General features: G+C 47.7%; 1 protein-coding gene across 1 annotated transcript; it reads right to left on the reverse strand.

Annotated features, from left to right (window-relative positions):
• Positions 1–4243: 4243 nt before the first annotated feature.
• On the reverse strand, positions 4244–15055 carry rab4b (RAB4B, member RAS oncogene family). Its single transcript, XM_035384230.1, has 7 exons — positions 14848–15055; positions 9105–9185; positions 8395–8509; positions 7984–8046; positions 6376–6530; positions 5186–5281; positions 4244–4406 (listed from the first exon to the last, which is right to left on the reverse strand). The coding sequence occupies exons 1-7, from the start codon at positions 14861–14863 to the stop codon at positions 4291–4293; spliced, it is 642 nt and encodes a 213-aa protein (XP_035240121.1). The 5' UTR covers positions 14864–15055; the 3' UTR covers positions 4244–4290.
• Between the last annotated feature and the right edge of the window lie 6331 nt (positions 15056–21386).

The raw sequence follows: 21386 nt of genomic DNA on the forward strand, positions 1-21386 counted from the left end.
AATTACTCAATTTAAAAAAATAATATTGTGCCTAATCTCCATATCATCAATTGGACATTGTACTGACTCTGTGATGCAACACCACCACCTAGTGGTAAAAGTAGACGATTGCGGTTTGATGTCACAAACACAAATCTGCACTGGAATCAATGAATCAGTCCGCATAAGCTGCCTTGATCCCACCCCTCAGCTAATGGAAATTTACTGGTACCCAGATTTTTAGCGGTTAGCCTCTTTTTCGTGGTGAGCCCCGCTCCTGCCTCACTCCCCTGTAGCCACAGAGGATGGAGAGGCAGAAGGGGGTTCACTCAAAGAAAGCTTTTCACTCGGCTGTAGCAGCTGGAATCACGCTCAGAGCCAGGCCGGCCCCGCCCTGTCCTGCCACGCCCCGCCCGTGTGCCGCAGCCCTGTCTGTACCAGGTGCCTTTCACTTCAGATTGAATAGGGCCCCGTGCTGTAAGGTGGCCAGTTACATCCAATCAGCGAGATGTGGAGGAGTCACATGGCTTAGCGCGTTTTCTCCACTGTGCGCGAGGGCAGCAGGGCAGGGTGGAGCTCCATGGCCTCCACTGAGGCGCTGCTCTGGAGCGCCCCCTCTGGCCCACAGGGGCACATGCACAAGACTGAGGCTGGCGGGCTGACATACATCAATATATGTACCGCTAACACAAACAAATACACACCTCCTGCCAACAAGCACACACGTGCTTGTGCGTGCAATCACACACGCACACACAACACACACACACACGTGCACTCACACACACACATACACGCACGCACAAGCACGTATGCATGCACATGCACATGCATGTGCACAGACAGACACACACACAGCCCAAAGGGAAAAAAACAATCATGACCATCAGTCTCGAAACAGCCTGACAGGGTCAGTGTCTGTATGCCTTTCAAATACCAACATGGAAATGTAAATAACCATCACAGTAATTAAAAAACTAAATTACAAAAATAACCAAGCAAATTTTGTTACAGTCCATAATTTTTAAAATTCACAACACCCCCCCCGCCCCTCCAACATACACACACACACACGAAAAAATACAACAATCCTTATTTACAGCATAGATGACTCAGATATACAGTTTCTTAGCAATGATGATGATGATATCACATTGGTTACTAAGCAACAACTGAGTTCTTTTTTTTTTTTTTTTCCTGCAAGGAAATTTGGGAGTGATTTCTGCTGAATAATGGCGGTCAGGGAGTGATGGGGGGGGGGAATTCCGACCGTTTCCGAACAACACGGTGGCCGATGGCTTAGACGGGGACAGCGTTCCCTGCTGGGGCGAACGATCGAAAGAACACGCGAAGCTGGAGCCTTCAAAGGCTGCCCTAGCCTGGCTACGGCTAGCCTGGCTACAGCATCCGACCTGTTAAAACTGGGGCAGAAATCACTGGGTTCCTCCCAGCAGAGCCTGTGATCCGCACATTCAGGAGGACACAGAAGTACATTTAGTGCCGGTGGCAGAACTCCACGAGCACAGAGCTAAAGTAACGACAAAAAACAAAAACAACAAAAAAGAAAAGACGAAGTGTCGTGGCCACCTTCACAGGGAGCATTCACTTCTTTTCAAGGTTTCGGGGGCAAAAAAAGACAAAAAAGGAACAAAATAACGACTTTTGGAATGTTTTCGTTTTTAAGACCACAAACTCAGTTGTTCTTTAGTAAGAAATGAGTCCTTTATACGTGTATTTGTCCAACATTGTGTACGATGTATTTTAAATATATTTCAGATTTTTTATGAACCTCAAAACAACTGTACAAGTATTTTACCATTGTAAATATTTCTATAGTTACAGTATTTAAAACATAAAATGAGTGCACTTGAGGAGAAAAAAAAAAAAAAAGAAATTAAAAAAACAAACCTGACTGTTATCAGTCGATAGAGTCGAGGGCTGAAGGACACCAGGGCACAGTGACTTTGTGGTTAGCACACTTGTGCAGCCTTGCCAGAATCTGCCTCCCACTGAAGCTCAGAGGTGCTGGGGGGGGGGGGGGTATATACATGTGTACATGGCTGACTCCGTGTACCAAGCCTTACAAATCGACCTTCATAAGGGCCTCCAGAGCTTTGTGACTTATTGCCGTGTCCAACAGAACGTTCCATCCTATCAGGCGGCCATTTTGAGTAACTACTAGGCAAGCCGATGGCCGTAGGAGATGCTCTACAGTGCCAGAAACGTGAAGGGTGGGGTGAACCCGCTCACTGAAACGGCTGATTCCGTCGCGTTTTCGCCCCAAAGCCTCGTGGGAAACGCTCGGGGAAAAGTCCGCCGGGCTAGCGTTCGCGGGCGGTCGCTACCGGCGTTAATGCGCCCTGCGCGGCAACGTTAGCATCGCCAGTGAGGAGCTAACACGGGCGCCATTCCCACTACGGGAGGCCTGAAGGGAAGAGGGTGCTCCTCACGTCTCAGGCGCACATTTTTACAAAGTGCTCTTACACCCCGTGGGTAACGGTGAGCCCCTAAGGCCTGCTGTAGCTAGATCATTTTTCCAATGTTCTTGCTCTGATGTTTAATCTAAGCGTTGGTCATCGTGGGACAGTGTGGGTTTCCTGAACCCTGTAATGGCTGGAGCTACAATGAGATTTATTTGAACCAATCGAAAAGGTTTTTGCTCTCTACCGCAAACCAAAAGTTTGGTTCAGTCAGCTGTTGCACATGGCAGTTCCACCTATTTTTAATGAACCCTCATTGTCCCATCACTGCTTAAAAGCGTAACCTTGCTATGGTGGAGTCCTAAGTCAACAGGTCAACAGCCTGGAGTGAGACAGGGATTGGGAGGAGGCCTGGGGGGGAAGGGGGGGGGGTGAAAGGAAAAGACAAACCGAATTGTGAGGGGACAGGCTTCACAGGGGCACGGCTGAGGCTGGAGAGACTCCCAAACACCACAGCATTTTGGACGGCGCAGCCTTGGCAAAAAAACAGCGCTTAGCAACCTCCTGCTTTGTGCCGACTGAGCCACAGAGCAGCGCCGATAGGCTGCTTCTCCTCCACCGGAGACCGTTCGTTAAGTGCTCGTTAAAAAAAAAAAAAGGTTGCTATGGAAACGGGCGCAAGCGCACCAAAAGTGGCAATTTGGGAAAATTGAGCATAAAAAGCCGGGGACTCTGGGACGGCTTTGCCATGAGCCGTGGCTGGGGATCGATGCGCGGCCGCGCTTCAATTACCCTGCATCTGCGACCGCCAGATCCGCCGCGTCACACCGCGCGCTGTCGCCCGTATGCCCCCACACACAAGCCCTGGCGCCCCCTGGTGTTTCAGCTGGAGCACACTGCCAAGACTAAAGGCTTCTGGGAGAATTTGGGGGGGGGGGGTGGTCAAATATGAGTGAGCCTGTCCTACTGAGTGACACCACACACCCGTTACTCTGGAGCTTCTGCCGTTTAAATATTCAAAAGGTTTTTCTTGTTTTTTTTTTTTTTTTGAATGAGCAACATTAAGACCAGAGTCACATGTCTACCTTACTTGGCCTGCACCAACTCATTCCACGTGGAGGGAAGAATGAATCAACATGGAAGGTGAAAAACCAGGGTCCCCTAGCCTTCCCCTCTGCCCAGCTGAGTGTTATACAGTCTTAGCCCGGGCTACAGGGGCCAGCGAGTGCCCTTCCTGGGTAACAAAAGGTCAGGGGTCAGGGGTTACAGGTGGTCCTCAGAGAAAGGGGGGGGGGGGGGGTTATAATATTTGTGGGGGGGGGGTTGGTTCCCTGCACACTTAACCACACCCAGAGCACAGAGTGAGAAAGAGTGGCAGAATGTGTACGCTAACATTATACTTCATTTTGCTTAGTAGTTGCCCATAATCCAAGACTCAGATGTACAATAGCAGTGGCAAACCTTTGGATTTGAAAATTCCTATCATAAGTCAAGCTCCTTCACAAATATACTTGACAATATATCTTTGGGGGGGGGGGCATTACATGAATGGAAACAACACTCCCAATGCACAGCATTTTGAGCCATTCCAGGTCTTACTTCAAGCCAGTTAGCAGCATCAGCACTGGAACAGGATGCACTCAGTGCCCTCTGGAGAAACTGCCTCTGTCACCATCCCTGTTAAACGCTAATGGGTTAAAAGTGAGTTGCATAGTGGCAGTGTCTAAAATGGACTGGGTCATAGTCGCGCGAGTCTCACGATGACGGTGTGGGAGCTGCACTGTGCGTTTCTGACCTGCAGGGGGCACCTGGCACGTTGGGGAGCGGGGGGCAGGGTTGGGGGGGCAGGGGAGGGGGAGGGGGGGTTGTGGAGAGGACAGAGGGGGGGCTCTTAGCAGCTGCACTGCTGCTTGCTCTGTGCAGTGGTGCCCCGCGGCTGGCGAAGCTGTCGCAGCGACGCGTCTCCGTACTGGATCCCCGAACCCATCCGCTCCGGGTCCAGCTCGCCTGCGCGGAAAGCACCGGAAAAACCGCCCGTCAGCGCCGCGGCACGGACACGCCGCACGCCTGCGCACGCCTGCGTTTACACATACAGACTCCACAAAGCATCAGCAACTGACTAGAGTGTTCTGAGGTTGGTAAGAGAGTTACACTATATCACCAAAAGTATCTGGACACCGCTTGGTCTGGGGCTGCTTTTCATGGTTTGATATAGGTCCCTAAGTTCCAGTGAGGGCAAAACTTAATGCTACAGAATGCAGTCACATTCTAGATGGTTCTGTGCTTCCCCACCAGTTTGGGGAAGGCCCTTTCCTGTTTCAGCATGGCAATGCCCCAGGGCGCACAGCGAGGTCCATATAGAAATGTTTATGTCAAGAACGGTGTGAAAGAACATGACTGGTGCCCGACGTCACTTATGCTCTTCTGACTGAATGGAAGCAAATGCAGCAGTGCTCCAAAATTTAGTATAAAGCCTTCCCAGAAGAGTGGAGGTTGTTATAGAAGCAAAGGGTGGATCAACTCCATATTAATGGCCATAATTTTGAATGAAATGTTGGATGTCAGGTGTCCACATACTTTTGGGCATGTAGTGTACCTGACTACCTTGTGGTTACAGTGAGGGTGTATATACCTGACTACCTTGTGGTTACAGTGAGGGTGTATATACCTGACTATCTGGTGGTTACAGTGAGGGTGTATGTACCTGACTATCTTGTTGAGGATGGTCGGAGTGTGTGTGCGCGTGCATGCGTGTGTGTGCGTATTTACAGTGAGGGTGTACGTACCTGACTCTATTTTGTTGAGGATGGTTCGAGCACATTTGAGGAAAGCTTCTTCCACATTCTCCCCTGTCAGAGCACTCGTTTCCAGGAACATCAGCTCTGCACAGCAGACAAAAGTCAAAATACAGTCAACACAGAGTCAAAACACAGGCAAAGCTGTGCAGCACAGACTCAGCAAACAATCAGAGGGAGAGAGGCAACGTACTGTCAATGTACCGTCAACACGCAGTCAGCACAGACTCAACAAACAATGAGTCAACATACAGTCAACACAAAGGTAACACAGATTCCCCCTCAAAGATGAACCATCAAGGGCCAACACACAGTCAACGCACAACCAGCAGACAGCAAATGCAGGTCATCAAAGGCGAATATTAATTACTGACAAACACAGTCAGACACAGAAAGGGTGAACAAACAACCGACACTGAATATGGGAAAAGATGCCAAGACCGAAGCAGGGGAAGAGGGAGAGAAGTGATGGGATGGAGTGAATAAAGAAAGGCGGGGGGGGGGGGGGGCTCTCATCCATTTGAAACAGGAGACCCCCGCCATCACCACGATTCTGGCCGGTAGTTGAGCCAGAGTTGGCTAGTTTAAAGCCATGGGATTGACAGCAGGAAAAGTAGGAAAGTGACACAGAAGACAAGGTGAACACTGACAGGTGACAGATGAAGAAAGACGAAGACCTGGAGGCGACTGCAGACGGGTGTGGTGAGCGTAGCACAATGGCTAAGGATGTGGACTACGATTCCCAGCTGGGGAGCAGCCGCCGTGCCCTTAAGCAAGGTGCTCAACCTGAGCTGCTTCCGTAAAACAACCAGCTGTATAAATGCATGTTGAAATGCAGCCTTCAACTCTGGATAAGGGCTTCTGCTAAATGACAAAAATGTAATGAGTGTGATGGGAGGGTTCGAGGACAAAGGGCAGTTTCAGGTGTCGAGGGAAAGTGGAGAGTAACACGCTGGAAAGGGAAGGGTCGGGGGGAAGCAGACAGCAACGCGCAGGAACAGGAAGTGTTGGGGGGGAGGCCGAGAGCGACACACAGCAACAGGAAGTGTCACGGGGAAGCAGAGAGCAATGCGCAGGAACAGGAAGTGTCACGGGGAAGCAGAGAGCAACGCGCAGGAACAGGAAGTGTCGGGGGGGAAGCAGAAAGCGTTGTGCAGGAACAGGAAGTCCAGCCGAGGTACCGTTCTCCTGGGCGAAGCGCGAGGCCTCCAGGAAGGTCACCTCCCGGTCGGCGTCCAGGTCCTTCTTGTTCCCGCACAGGATGATGACGATGTTGGGACTGGCCAGCGTCCGCGCGTCCGTCAGCCAGTTGGTCAGGGCATTGTACGTCTCCCGGCTGGAACGGACGGACGGACAGACGCAAGGACACTTTCAGCGTGACAGATGCCCGTTCTAGCACTGTTCTGAGCTGGTAATTTAGTGAAATATAAATGTGTAATATTTATATTACACTAGTGTCATATAAATCCTGCCCACGTCCCTCTTAGTGACAAATGTACTCATCGTCTGCAGAAAAGACCCGCCTTTTGATTGCACGATGGCTTCCCTGACCCTCTTAGATAATCCTTCTTTGAACTTCCTTTTGGGGTCATGTTATAAGTGTAGCTGTATAAAGAGAGGTAATCTGTCTAATGGTCATTTCTATTTGTTACAGTGTTGTTTGTTAGGTTAACTTCACACTCATTGATTTTAATTGGGCCGTCTTAGTGATATCACATTTTAGTATACGTGATTTACAAAGATGTAAACTCCGTACTTTGCTCTAGATAAGTGTGTTTGCTACTGTACATGATTGTAACATAACTGCAACATACTAAATAGTGACGAGACTGAGGACTCCCGATCACATACTGTCAGTGACTCAGATTTGAACCAATCATAGTGTTTTGTTACGGACAGCATGTATTTTGATTGGCTCATATGAGACAATAACACCCAGTGTCTACAGCAATTATAACACCAGACAATTTGATTTTAAAACCAAAATTGCCACTTGACACAGTTTGCTGAATACCATAAACTTCATTTAATCATTATCGTTATTTATCATTGGTCAAAATAAGCATTCAGAGAGTGACTCATACCTCAAGCATATTTCATTCACTAATTTGCTGCTGGTAACATGGGCTATGACTATACAGATGGATTTTAAGCCTCGGTTAGGTTCCTCACTGCTTATGCACCCTCTGGCATGGATGGGCTGCTCAAGTCCTCCACAGCAGCAGGGGGCGATAGATCCCATTTCACCTCAAGTGACAGGGAGAGAACAGCTGGTTCCATGTCCACGAAGCTACCGAGCGCGCTCAGTGCGAGCGAGCGACACAGCCCCAGCTGCTCCCAATTCTCAGGCTAATTGACTTGCGCTTGTGGACCGAACCCCGCTGGCAGAAGATAGTTTATTAAGGCCCCGTCAGATTGCATTATGGCTTTCGCTCGGTCTGATTTCACTGCCACAGAGCCTCGGTAACTGGCAGCGGAGCTCAGACGCTTATTAAATCAAACCCTGGATCGTCCTTCCCTCTCCACCCTTCTGTTCCCGGGGCGTCGCAGGATCGGCCTCCATTTTGTTAGATTTGTTTTTAATTTATCCACCCAGCTGATGAAAACTAGACGGGCAGCTGGTGAGGGTGCTTCTGTCCTTTTCCTTGAGTTTACCTGTGCTTGTGTACGTGTGCTTTTATACGGTACAGACGCCAACCCCACCCACACACACATTAAAAAAAACAAAACTATTTATAGTACGGCGATATGCCGTACGTCACTGTACCCAGAATCCCCTGCCCTCTCACCTCGTGATGTCATACACTAGAAGAGCTCCTGCTGCCCCGCGATAGTAACTTCGAGTCACAGATCTGGGTTGGGAAAAAATGTCAAGAGTTAGCCTATGGGGGACTGTCTTCACTGAACACCATTCATCCTCAAAGCAATCAACCAATCACAGTCCTGCCCTGCCCGTACTGTTGGCCACTCACGCTCAAAGAGATGAGCAGGTTGTTTTTGTCCCCACACACAAACGCAATGCCTCGACATGTCACATGAGTCATTTAAAGCCTTAACTCAAGCGAGCAATGTAGGCATACCCAATGTCCTAATTAAGTAGCCTGTCATTGCACACATGCCTCCGTCGTCATGACAACATCTTTGCTGACCGACGGGAGGCCATCACCTGCCTCCGCTCCTCATGACATCATCACCATTACCTGAAGCGCTCCTGCCCAGCGGTGTCCCATATCTGCAGCTTCACGGTCTTCCCGCCGACGTTGACCACCCTGGAGCCGAACTCCACACCAATGGTGTGGTTGGAGTCCTGTTTGACTGGAGGAGACAGAGGCTGTCACACTACAGACATCTCAGCCACCAGCGCCCCACATTTACTTCAACAATTAAAAAAAACTCCTATGGTTTTCATTTGATGAAATTCAGGCTAAATCCTGTCCTGTATGAATGAAAATGTATTGCCCACAATATGAAATGGTGTAAGATATTTCAAATACTTATACAATCATGTTTTGACAAAACGCAGAGTAGATTTGACACACCTTCAAGATAAGGCGTACTCTACCTAATATGTGGCAGGAGATTGTATACATTTACATACATACATTTGTATAATTAATAGGTTATTTATTTATTAGTGTCACACACTCTTTTCCTGTAATGTGCAGTAACAATACGTACCAAGTGAAGTACTATTCACAATTTGAAATAATTTCTGATTTGGCTATTGGTTGTTCTACATAACACAAACTACCTAATATTAACCGGAGACCCATAGCTGGCTGTCTCCCCCTATGCCATTGGTTGTGTAGCTCACTAGAAGCTGATAGCTGAAGTACAGCAGAAGTGAGCCGTCTTGGCTCAGTTACAGGATCTCTGACACGCAGCTCGGGGGGGGAGAGTTGTTGCTCACACTTGTTTTCGATGAACTGGTGCAGGAGGCAAGATTTCCCCGTCCCAGCGCTGCCAATCACCAGGAACTTGAACAGGAAATCTGCAACCGGAGAGAGCAGGAGAAATCAATAGAGCCCGGCCAGGGCCTAGCAGCGCTTTCAGCGCCGCACCCTCCGCAGACCGCACGCCGTCCTCCCAGCATCGCGCTCAGCCTGCGGTTAAAACAAGCTGCTAACGAGCAGAGCGCATCGCCATCGCAACAGGAAATGCAGAAGTGAGCCCTGAGCGTACGCCTCTACGCAACGGGCTCAAAAACATGAATCGAGACTGAAGGAAGTGTGCAAGTTAGCTGGCAAGAGGTGTTTACTCAGTGTGCCCTGGCTGAATGAAAGTGAGAAAAAATGAAGTTTCCACCCGTTTCAACCGCATGACCCAGTTTCAATACTGAAGTGATTTCAGGGTTCAGGAGGAGTGGACGCGTTAGGCTAATCAAATATTTATCATCCATCTATAATTGTGCATAGTCCTTAAAGTATGCCTTTGACTGAAAATACAACTCTCTACAAGCTCTGTAATATTTGTGTTATGTAATATTTGAAACATGTATGAGTGATGCAGCGGCTGAGGACAGGGGAAGGTACTCTCAGGCTGCATGTTCAAATACCAGGTGGGGAAGTGAGGTTTCAATCTTCAACAAGAATCTCCACCTGAATTAATATCTAGCAGTATGAACCAATAATATGTAAAAAAAAAAATGAATAAATATATAAACTAGAAAAAAAAACAAGGCAGTGTAGAAAAAATATCACCTAATTTCAGACTTGTTTCAGAATAACCTCCATCAGGGAGTAAAAGGATGATGGATTTGTCATCAGCACATCAGAGTCTAGCTCCTCATTAGCTCTCACCATGTAACAAAGGCCTTTTATTCATTTTCATACCACAGAACAAAAAAAAAAAAAAAGAGTACTTTATTTTTTTATTTACTTAACAAGGCTCCTACACCAGAGAGCATCCTCTGTTGATACCCAGTTTAGCTGCACAATTACACATGATGCGTGACTCTGAGCCAATAAGAAATGAGTCATTGGGTCCCGGTCTGGTCCACACGCACAGTGAGCTCGTGACCGGGTTGCAACGGCAGGGCCACCATCTTACACAGGACTGGCGGCGCTCCCATGACCTCTGAAACTGCGGTCACAGACGGAGTTTCGACCGCGGGCGTTACGGGGGACCTCCCCGGGCCGGGTGAGAGCAGGGGGCGCGCCCCGCCCCGCCCCGCCCCGGCCCGGCCCACGCAGCTGAACCGCTGACCCGCGGACCCAAAGGCGCTCTCTGTTTACCCTCCGCAGCCGCGCGTGTGCCGGGCTCGGGAGCCGGCCAGTCATGCGGGGGGGATTCCGGGAAAGAGGGGGCGGAGCTGCCCGTCGCCTGGGGAACAGGCCAGAGGGGCGGGGGCTCCGTAATACCCACACCCAGGTCACTCTACATCGAAAACCGCAAAGCACATTAACCGCTGATACACTCCCCTTATTTCAGCTCTAAAATTAGGTTTAGACGGGAACTGAATACAACTGTATTGCATTAATCTCACAGGCACTGTGAAAAGCTTTCAGCAAACAGGCTCGGCTAAAGAGACCAGAAACGGGAGACGTGTTCAAACAGAGGCAAGGCCAGAGATCACAGCACATCTTCAGCTCCATCTGTGCACCGCCAACTGCACTCTACAGGGAAATACATGGGGGATGTGACAGTGACTTTCAGAAGGGTTCTCCGAAAGAGGATGTGTGAGTTACACAGAGAGAGAGAGGAGAGGGTGAAAGAGAGAGAAAGTGAGAGAGAGAGGTTGGTTAAATAGAGAGAGAGAGCAGAGGCTGAAATACAGGAACAGAGAGAGAGAGTCTTGTGAAAGAGAGAGGGGGGGGAGGTGTTGAAATAGAGACTGAGATTGAGAGAGAGAGGTAAAACAGAGAGAACAGGCAGTTGACACAGAGAGCGAGACTCGTGTGCGGTGTGCACGTTGGACTTTCCTCTCCACGGTTTCGCCGCAGCAGAAGGCTTCACATCCGCCAGCAGTGACGTACTGAGCGAGGCAGCAGCCGGGGGGAACAGGAGAGAGAGCCGCCGAGACAGACGCCACACAGCGCAGGCCTCCGCCTCATTTGCATACGGCCCTGCTGCCACGAAGGTCATTCGGCCCGCCGAAAATATTTAGTCAGGAGGGCCTCGACAAATCACTTCCCACTCCCTCCTGCCCTTATTTGAGTTTCTGCTCTCTGTGCCAAAGCCACTGAGACTGACACGGCCAGTGGCTACACGGATAAACTCTGACTTCTGATTACGGCATCTGCATGAAAGAGGACTGTAATGATACATCATCAACATCCCCTGCTACTGCTAGTGAAGAGCTAAATGTTCTGTAGAAAAACATCTACTAACAAGCGGTACAAAAAGCAAAGAGTGCTTGTGCGCAGTAAGAAAAAGACTGCCTGGCCTTGGGTTTATGTACCAACCTACTGTACAATGCCTTGCTCAAAGGCAGCAGCCCAGAGCTATAAAATCCATGCAAAACGCTCTTAGAATAAGAGGCTTGCTATCTGCACCGTCAACCGCCGATACCGTGGAACGCGAGTGGTCCAAAGCAGGGCCCATTAGCCAATGAGGAGCCCAGGCGGCACAGTATTGTTCTCAGGAGGCCCAGCAGGGCTACAGAGAGGCAGAGGAACAGGCCCGGCTGCAGACTGTAACCCCTGAAAGAACAGAAGAGCCCCAAGGGATCTCCCAGACAGCTCTCTAGCCTCCACTGCTCCACTCTCCGCAGAGATGTGAGAGAGAGAGAGAGAGAGACGGGGGTGGAGAGAGATAAAGAAAGAGAGAGAGGGAAAGGGAGAGAGACATACAGACATACAACAAACATGAATAAGGACCAAACTAATCGACCGCTAGTGACAAACGGTGCACGGGACCACTAGCTGCGCTGCTGTCGACAGACAGACTCCAGTTACTCCGCATTAATTATTTGCTCGCCGGGCGCTCGTCCAAGCTGACTAGCACGGCCCGGCCGACTCGACAAACACAGTGAACTGCACCGCCGCGACTAATTTGCGCACAACGCAACACATACTTTACCACTGGACTTTCCCTGGAGCGGCTGCGGTTAAGACTGCCGGCAGAACACGAAGCCTGGCCGCTAACCACGGTTCCCGCGGCAACGTTTCGGCAAAGTCAGCAGAAGTGAGCCGTGTGTGTGTGGTGTGGTGTGCCGTGACCGTGGAAGGCCTTCCTCTCTCTCTGCTGCTCTCTAATTAACAAAAAAAAAACCCACACCACTTACTCAAGTTAAGATGGACCTTCCATTGTAATTCTGTAAGCAGTTCTCTCTTGCCACTTTTTTTTTTTTTTTGAGATTTCTGCATAATCAGTGCTGGAATCAGCACCCCTCCGATAAATGCAAAGTGCAATTGCCTGGGAGAAACGTACAATTTAGTGCGATACAATATATTACCCTGTGCAACGTGCCAACTGAAAAAGGTACAGCACAAAGGTGACAATGCATTCACTGGAATTAGCAGATATGTTGCAATGAAGTGAGCACTTGCTGGTAGCATTTCCAGAAAATTCAACTGACGTAAATACAGGCACAACAGGTACATTGACTTCACTGAAAGTATTTTAAGTCTCACCACAGAAACATCATCACCAGGGACAACATTTATTAATAATTTCCATAACTGTTCAGCGAGGTAAAGTCTCTGTGCAGTAACCCGACTGAAATTATGCAACTGGCAAGTTAGCAAGGCAATTAACAGAACCTCAAGCTTGTGTTTCACATTCTGGGAGTAACGCCATCTAATATGGTATATTAGTGTGACACTGTTAACATTTACTTTGCTAGTCTTACGCGTTACGTGCTATATTAAATGAGTTAGAGAATATGCCAAACAAAGATTCTACTTGACTGGTTTTCTTCTGAGTCATAGAGGATTCGAAGCATTGTTCGCTCAGCCCGTGAAGCATCTAGCCCACGAAGCTCAAAGACTGCCAAACTCCCCGCCTCACTCCCACCCCCTCTCACTCACACAAACGGCACAGAGCCCCATGCTGGGAAACCATGCTAAAAGGAAATCAATGAGGACTATTACGAAGCAACTGGACGCCAGTCTCTCCAACCCATTAGTATGAGGAAGTGCGGGCCTCTTCTGCCAGAGTGCACCGGCTGGTATTGCGTTACTGAGTACAGGAGAGGGAAGGAAAGAGAGGGAGGAGGAGAAAGTTCCTGCTGCTAGAGCCACAAAAGGCGGCTCCGTGTGTGTGTGTGGTACCATTTCAAGGCAACCGTTTTCAAGTTCAAGGCACATGAACCAGGCTAATGACACAAGAGCTCTAAAATAAAAAGACATGTCTGGGATTGAGTCATGGTTATTGTTTTCCCGTAGCATGAATAGGAACAGTAAATATTATTGCCAGTGAGGGCCATGCTACATCCACATGGCAACTCCCACATCACAGCCAAGTTAAGTATGTAACACATTTGCATGAGTCAGTTGATCAGCTGGTTGATGATATACTGGTAATTCAGGGTAATCCGCCACCCACCTTCACTGTAAAGAGCTCTGTGACCAGGGCCAGATAAATACAAACCATCAGTATCGTCACCCATAGCTATTCAGCATTGAGACAACACCATTCTGCAAAAAACAATATACACACATGGCTTCGTGAGAAGCCTATGGAATTTAACCCACACGGAGGCAATAATTTTGAAGATAAGCGGTTGTGGACGGATTCAAAGATGACAGACACCACATACGAGCTGTCATAACTCCACACCTAACCACAACCAGACTGGCAATCTTGTTTGTTTGTTTTTTTAGCGTCAGCCTTTAAAACGAGATTGTCCAGTACATGTGACACAGGCCTAGCATTTGGTAATGACACATATTTGTTTATCAATAATGTGATGTGAAAATTTGATCCGACACCACAGCAGAGGTCGTTCCGGTCTCAGAGTGTTTACTTTGCACCAGCAGTAGCGACAGACGCCATTTAGCTCGTTAGCCACATCGAACCTCAATCCAGAAACTTCGGTCCACCACGATGACAGTCTGTTTACATCACGGAAAAACGGTCAAAAAAGCACGGCGGATGGCAGGGATACTGGCTTGCTAGCTCGGTCCTTTCCAACAGGAAATGTCAACTGGCTAGGTAGTAAGCTAACAGCTGTTACGACCTAGCTAAGTTACCCAAACAAGACACAAAATACCTCCGTATTCCAACGCCACGAAAGCTTAGCAAGTAGACTACAACTTCTGAAAGACGCAAACTCCAGTTTCGTTCAAGAGTTACCTAGCTGGGCTAAGGACATTTAGCTGGCAACCATGATAACCTCGTCACATCTCTCTTTAACTTGCATCGTATGGAGCTCAGTTAATACTGTAACCCACCTAGTTTTAGGAAGTGGATAGCTAGCAGCTAGCTGTGCTACTGTAACACGTCCAAAACGAAGTTCATCCAACTCCGCTAGATTAGCAAACCAGCAATATGTGTTGACAGTCGTCAATAGCTAAGAATTCATTTTAGACACAGCGATAGTTTACCAGCAGGCATTTAACACAATGCACTTTCGTCCTAACTAAATTCGCTACGTCGCTAGCAAGCTTAGTATGATTAACATATCAAGGTCCTTAATTAGCCGGCTAGCTTGCTAAGTAGCTAGCTAGCAGTCTGCCGTTCCGTGCGGGTGTTGTTTTGCCTACACCTACCGTATGTTTCTGACATGTCTGTCCCCGCTTTCCCGGACACCTTCGACTCTTAAACCTGACAGGCTTCCTGAGGTCTAAGGCTTTGTGTTTATTACAATATGAGAATATCGTATATTTAATGGCCTGTGCGTTGTATTATCTGGAAAGCAATTGCTCCTCCTTGATATGGACGCCAGCCGCCACACCGCTTCCTCCCTGCCCACCAGAGCGACGCATGAAAACGTAATGACGGAATTTTAAATAACGACGTCAAAGCGTTCACTTTTTCCATAGTTTCAGGCAGTTCGACCGAGAGACCAGAAAGATTTTATGGTCAACAGGTGTTTTCTCGGAACAGTGGTCAGCAGCATTCAAAATACCTGACCACAGATAAACTTAATAAAGCTACTCTATTAGATAAAGATTATGTTGTTACAGTAGTTGGTAGATTTTTTTTAGCCGAGCTATTGCCGTTTGTATAAATCAAAATCTATCAACTCTTATCCCAAAATCTTATTTTTTAAACTGGTTTGTTTATTCGTAAGGCGTAGTCCTGTCGTAGCCCATTTAATGTAAAATAAGCATATCTAAGAATAAAATGAATGTTATTGTATCCCGCGTAGTTAAGATCGCCACAACTTCCTAATCTGTAACATTGAGTATGTTCTATTCCGTTGTTTTGACTGCATGCTCACCACACTGTAGTTCATTCCTTCTCAGTTATTCCACCACCTTTTAAACTGCCTTCAGATTAAGTGATTCATATAGAGGAAGTGATGCCAGAATATAGCATTTGAAATCTAGTAGGCTATGGCGCATTTTACTTTAATTACAAAGTAATTTTACTTTAATTAAATGTCGTTTAATGAGGTAGCATAAAATAATACTCAATCTCAAACACACAAATATATGTTGCTGTAGCTATCACATCACACCACACGGTGGCAGGCAAGCTTCAGTAGTCGAGTCCCCACGCCCTCCGTTAAAAAATAAATAAAAAATACACGCGGCCGTGCAAAGTCAATTCGCGTTTCTAGTTTGACCAGGGTATCCAATCCAATCCTTTCGGAAAAGGGCCTATGTGCGAGATACTTGAATTGAACGCATCGTTCTATTCCAGAGAATTATTATAATTTACCAGACTGTGGGTTGTAGTGCAATGGTCATCATATAGTTTTCAATGATTCACACAGAGGGAGAGCTTGGGAAAGGTCTTGTCAAAGACAGAAGCTTCCAGATGACCTATGACTCAGTGTTTCTCTAAGGTCAACTTATTGAAGTACGTCACCCTATGGGCTTTGTGTCAATCGTGTTTGTGCATGTGATACATAAAGGCTGATTATTTTGTGAAGATATAGATTATTCTTATCCCCCCCTCACCCACCCCCTGCACACACAACACACAAACACCTAATGCACCATTACACCAAAAGTCTTACAATATAATGAAACCACAGACTAGTGTAAAAACCAACTAAATGTGCAACATGCACAATAGTTGTGTGTTCAGTATCACCCGCCCCCCCCCCCTTCCCCTATCTGTGTGTGTTTGTGTTAGGGAGTAGTTGTAGAGTCCCTTATTGTTATGTTCTGAAAGAGTCTGTTAGAGTGAGTCAGTTTGTTGACTGGTAGTTGGTCAGAACAGGAATGTCAGTCTGTGCTGAAATCTTTCTGTTCTTCATCTTCTTCCTTTTTTTTTCTTCCCTGGGCTTATTCATCCTTATTCCATTATGCCCTCTGCACACAATGCCCCTGACAGAAACAGAAGGGGGAAAAAAACTGTCGGGTGCAGACGGCTTCAAAGTCCCGGGGAGCGAGGCCCGCCCGGGGCCTCCAGGTGATAAATTACAGAGCCCACCGCTGCCTTCCAGGTTTCCTCTGCGGCTTTTGTTCTCGCCTGGCAGATCCCTCCGTCTCTCCAGCCCTCTAAAAAAAAAAGGCCTTTTACGGAGATTAGAGAGAGGACCTGGGAGGAAGCGCGCGTCTGTTCCTCTTGTGGGGCCTCGGATGTTTTGTTAAGCCTGTCTAAACTCCGAAGGGGGGTAAAAAAAAAAAAAAAAAAAGGTGTGTTTCCATGCCCTGCTAACCTCTGGAGCTAAATATGACTCCGCCATCTCTCAATGGCCCCAACTGTCGTTTGTAGCAGGCTGGCATTGTTTTTATGCTGGAGGTGAGGCAATGCTTTTGACCTTGGAGGAAAACTGCCGCTCTGACAAATGAGAGAGTCTAGGGCAGCGTCAGGGGATGCCCCTCGTTGTGGGGTGAACTGGCAGATGCAGGGGGGAACTACTGAAGGGCAGCTGTGACTGAGTCCCGTCCAGACACTACCTCACTGACACGGAGCGCAGACAAACCTGTGTGTGGGGCAAGGATACGGCTCAGCCAATGACAGGCGAGCATCTGTGGATGGAGCGATGAGTAATTTTCCAAAGTGAATCACATTCTGTGTTGAATCGCCTTTGAACGTACAGGTGTACATCTGTAGGCGTGGCACAGCAAAGGTGTTGATTTCATTAATCACCTTATCATCACCAAAACATGTCCCTGCTTTGTTTGGGCTGAGGGTGACATGAGGAGAGACATCATTGGTTCACTGCATATGTATGGCAAGATGCCATTGTCAAAACTGGGAGAAGGAAAAAGAAAATAAATTCAAACAAACATTTAGCTCTCTGAGGGGAAATTCCCTAAACGCATTGTGTCTTTCTTGTTGTGTGCGTACCCATAACAGGATGAGGAGCGAGACCAGAAGAACAAACCAGGCGACGAGCTCGACAGCGTTGGGGGAAAAAACAACAGAGAAGGCACTGTAATGCTCATCACTATGAGGGCTATGTGTACATGCTTGTGTGACATTGTGTTTTTGTGTTTACAACACATCTCCACTGGCTGGCTGGCCCAGTGGAGCTGCCACCATTATGGCTGAAGGACGCGCCTGCGCTTTCATGCAATGCTGGTGTTTGAAGCACCCTGGACGAGCTACCCTCAGGCCTCTTTGGCCGCATGTGAAAGGCTGGACAATAAGGGAGAGTCCCAGAGAAAGACGGGAGCATTGAGGGAGGGAAATGACCTGGAAGAAAGCGTATGTCTTTCTGGGAGTTATTTTTGGCGAGTGAAGGAACGGACGGGTGCTGAGTGGGTGCAGAATGCTCTCGTCCCTTTTATTTCCTTTTTTTCCCTTTTTCCTAGCGGCCTGGCTGACCCTTACGGGGAGAGAGGGGAATTATCACGGCCGTCGCTCGCCCGTCTTGACTGTTTCTAAAACCAGAAGCGTTTTTTTCCCCGCCTTTTTATTAATTTCTGGGAGCTTTTGAGCACAAGATCCTGAGGCTGTGAGAAGAAAAAAAATGAACTGAGGGTGAAGTCTTAGGGCTACATGAAAAGCCTGGGGGTGGCTTTGTGAGCATAATGGGGTCTTCAAAAAAAAAAGAAAAGAGGGCTACTGCCATTATTCTCGTTCCCCTCTTGTGTTGTGAGTGATAATGGGACGGGACAGCCCAGCTTTTTTAAAGGGTCAGGCCCTTTTTTCTTGGAGGAATGCCTGTACTGGCCCAGTGGAGATTAGCCAGATTATTGTCCTACCCTTTAAGGATAGAATCAGGGTATCGGACTCTGTGTGCAGTCTCCAAAGGAAGATAGACACTTACCTTTCCACTGAGCTCGGTAACAGAGCATTTGTCTTGGGACCCAGTCCAGTGTTCAAGCAATGGGAGTGGTGATGCATTTGTATATTGAATTTGTATACGGCTTTTCGCGATCACTGCATAACATAACAGTGTCACCAATCTGCAGCACCCACCTGGGTGATGCAAAACCATTTAGCTTGAGAACACCCAGCACACATCAGCTAAAGCAGAGGAGGGTTATAAAGCATTAAGCCATTACACTTGAAGATAATTAGGTGGCCATATTTAAAAATTTTACTACTATAATTATTATTATGCATTTATTCTTTGGCAGACAACCTTTTTCAGGAATGTTTATATAGTCACACATAGTTGTACAATCCTACACAGTTTAGCAAGCAGCAGCCATTTTGTGATGAGTCCAGCTCTTCGGTCAAAATAAATATGCCTGAGGACACACAGTCTCGGCAGAGTATATGACAGAACATGGTAAGATGGCGAAGGTTTGCTGAATGTTAAACATGGAGGGTAGGAGGTGCTTCCTACAGTGTCATACTAGCTATGAAAAATGCAATAAACTTATTGAGACATGCCCAGTTGAATGGACTGGTCCAGTGCCACTGTTAACAGCTGGCATGCGTGTGACATAATGGGTGATGATATGTTGGCACGCTTGCCCCAACCACACGTGCATGCCCTTTCAGATTTAGTCTCTCATTTAGTGACGCTCCCTTGGGCCTCACTGACAAACTTTAAAAGATAACAGCAGAATCACAGGTCGTGCTGACTCGGGGTGAACACACAACATCAAAGGCACTTATTGCTCACCGCACAGGAGAACAATGCCAAAACAAACAGATGATGCAGGTCTGCTGCCAACTGACCTGGTCTGATTGGGCCTGTTGAGCTCCCGTTAATGTCACGTTACCTTGGCAATGTGCACTGACAGGATATACATGCATACTCATACTTGCCATGGCAGTAAGAACCTGTGCAATCATAGGCTACTCTTTCATTGTCTCTGCCTATACAATTTTTTAGTTATTTTAGTGATTGCTTTTATGAACTAAATTTAGAGTATTTTATTTGCGGTTTAAGATGGATTAGGAAAGCAGGCTACTGCTACTCTCAAAACTATAGACAGCAGATGAGTTTCACATAGGTATGGGATCTATTGATGTGCATCAAGATCCAAATTAAGTTTATATGGCGCTGGCTTAGATGTCTGTACCAGTACTTAATGGCCTGACAGTTGTGTAATGGATAGAGGAAGGGACCGTTTGTGAATGTTGTGCGCTGGTGTTTACCCACGCTCTATAGAGGGGCTGGGGGGGGGGGGGGGGGGTGGGTGCGGGGCGGGGGGGGGGGGGGAAAGGTTAAGAGTACGGACAGGCCGAGCCATGTCTGGGGGAAGGAATGCTTTGACCCCCTCTAGTCTCAGATCCCTATCTGTCCCCCAGCAGTATCGCCTTTCCTCTGTGAAGGGCCCTCGGATTTTGGGCTTCAGGATGAGTTACACACTGCGGCCCCCCCCCACCCCTCTCTCGTGTTCCCCTTTCACACTGTGTCCTACTGACCTGCTGAGAGCGAGAGAGACAGAGAGAGAGAGGGTGCTTGCTTACAATTATTTTGGCAAAGATGACCATGCTTCAGCAAAATAACTCTGTCACGTTAAATAAAACCGCTTGAATTCTCAAATCCCTGACAAGGATATAAATTATTATTATTATTTTTTTTAAACGGTCATCCTATTTTTCTTTTTACAATATTCTGCTTACTGATCCTAGAACTACAGCCTCAAATATCCGGTACATGTTATTTATGCTCTCATTGAAGGGAAGTATAAAGATATGCTGCTGTGTGAGAGATATTTCATTGCTTACATACAGGCACTTCAATCAGCATGTGATTTTTTAAAATGATGTGCTTGATTTACCTAGAAAAAAAACTCCAGTGTGTCTGTACCTGTGGTGGACATCCTAATGACGCAAAGCTGTCAGTAGCACGCCTGCAAATTGCGTGTTTGCACATGAGGCCAACAGACGATCCTCTGAGCTGATGCGATAGGGGTGGGGAAAAACAGCGTGAGCGGAGGGGCGGAAAGAGAGAGAGATGGAGATCAAAGGAGGGAGGTGGAGATAGATAGAGGAGAAAATACTCCGGGCTGATAAAAGTAAGGAGAGAACGGTGTGGAGCCCGGGATTAAAAGAGAGGGAGATAAGAGGAAGAGAGAGACCTCTGTATTCCAGAGCCTCTCCTTTATCAAAGGCCATCGATCAGGTTTGCAGGGACACTACGACCCTTCATAAGGAGGGAATGAGGACTGGGAATTGAAAGTGAAGAAGGAGGAACCTAAGGACTGTTCCCCATGAGCAGATCACAGGGATCTTTATCACTCAATATCAGCACAGGGAATTACCAAGCGTCAACAGCATGATTGACAGCAGAGCCTTCTAGGACCCACAGCCCCTTTCAGAGGGCTGCCCTCTCTTTGCCTGAGCCAAATACATGACCTGACATGGAACAGAATGAACAGGAAGTGCCCAACACCCAGGGGTACTGTGAAAACTGCACCCCCGAGGACAAGCAGACACCCCAAGAACAATAAAATGTTCCCTCTATTAAACTAATCAATCAGAAATAAGCCTCACTGTGTAAAAACCACTGACATGCGAATCCACTGACAGGGAGGAACTTTGCTTTCAACGTGCGCAGAAACATGGCTGGATGAAACTTGTCGAGGAATCCTCGAATGATGTCATCCAAAATGTTCGGTATTTTATGGGTCGGTATCCGCAGAGGATTGTCTTTCACGCGCACACCACTCGCAGGGCAAAAACACCGTCGGAGGCTGTCACTTTGGGCTGTTGCTTCAAGTCCAGACTTCCCCTGTATTCCATACCTGTCCGTAGCTCAGACCAGAGAGGCGCATAC

This window comes from Anguilla anguilla, chromosome 12 (assembly GCF_013347855.1).
Source record: "Anguilla anguilla isolate fAngAng1 chromosome 12, fAngAng1.pri, whole genome shotgun sequence".
NCBI classification, from domain to species: Eukaryota; Metazoa; Chordata; class Actinopteri; order Anguilliformes; family Anguillidae; genus Anguilla; species Anguilla anguilla.

Coding starts and splice junctions, on each gene's coding strand:
- rab4b (XM_035384230.1), bottom strand. Junction 6,531..7,983: donor CTAGTGTATGACATCACGAG/GTGAGAGGGCAG, acceptor CGTCCGTTCCAG/CCGGGAGACGTACAATGCCC. Junction 4,407..5,185: donor CCTCAACAAAATAGAGTCAG/GTACGTACACCC, acceptor CTTTCCGCGCAG/GCGAGCTGGACCCGGAGCGG.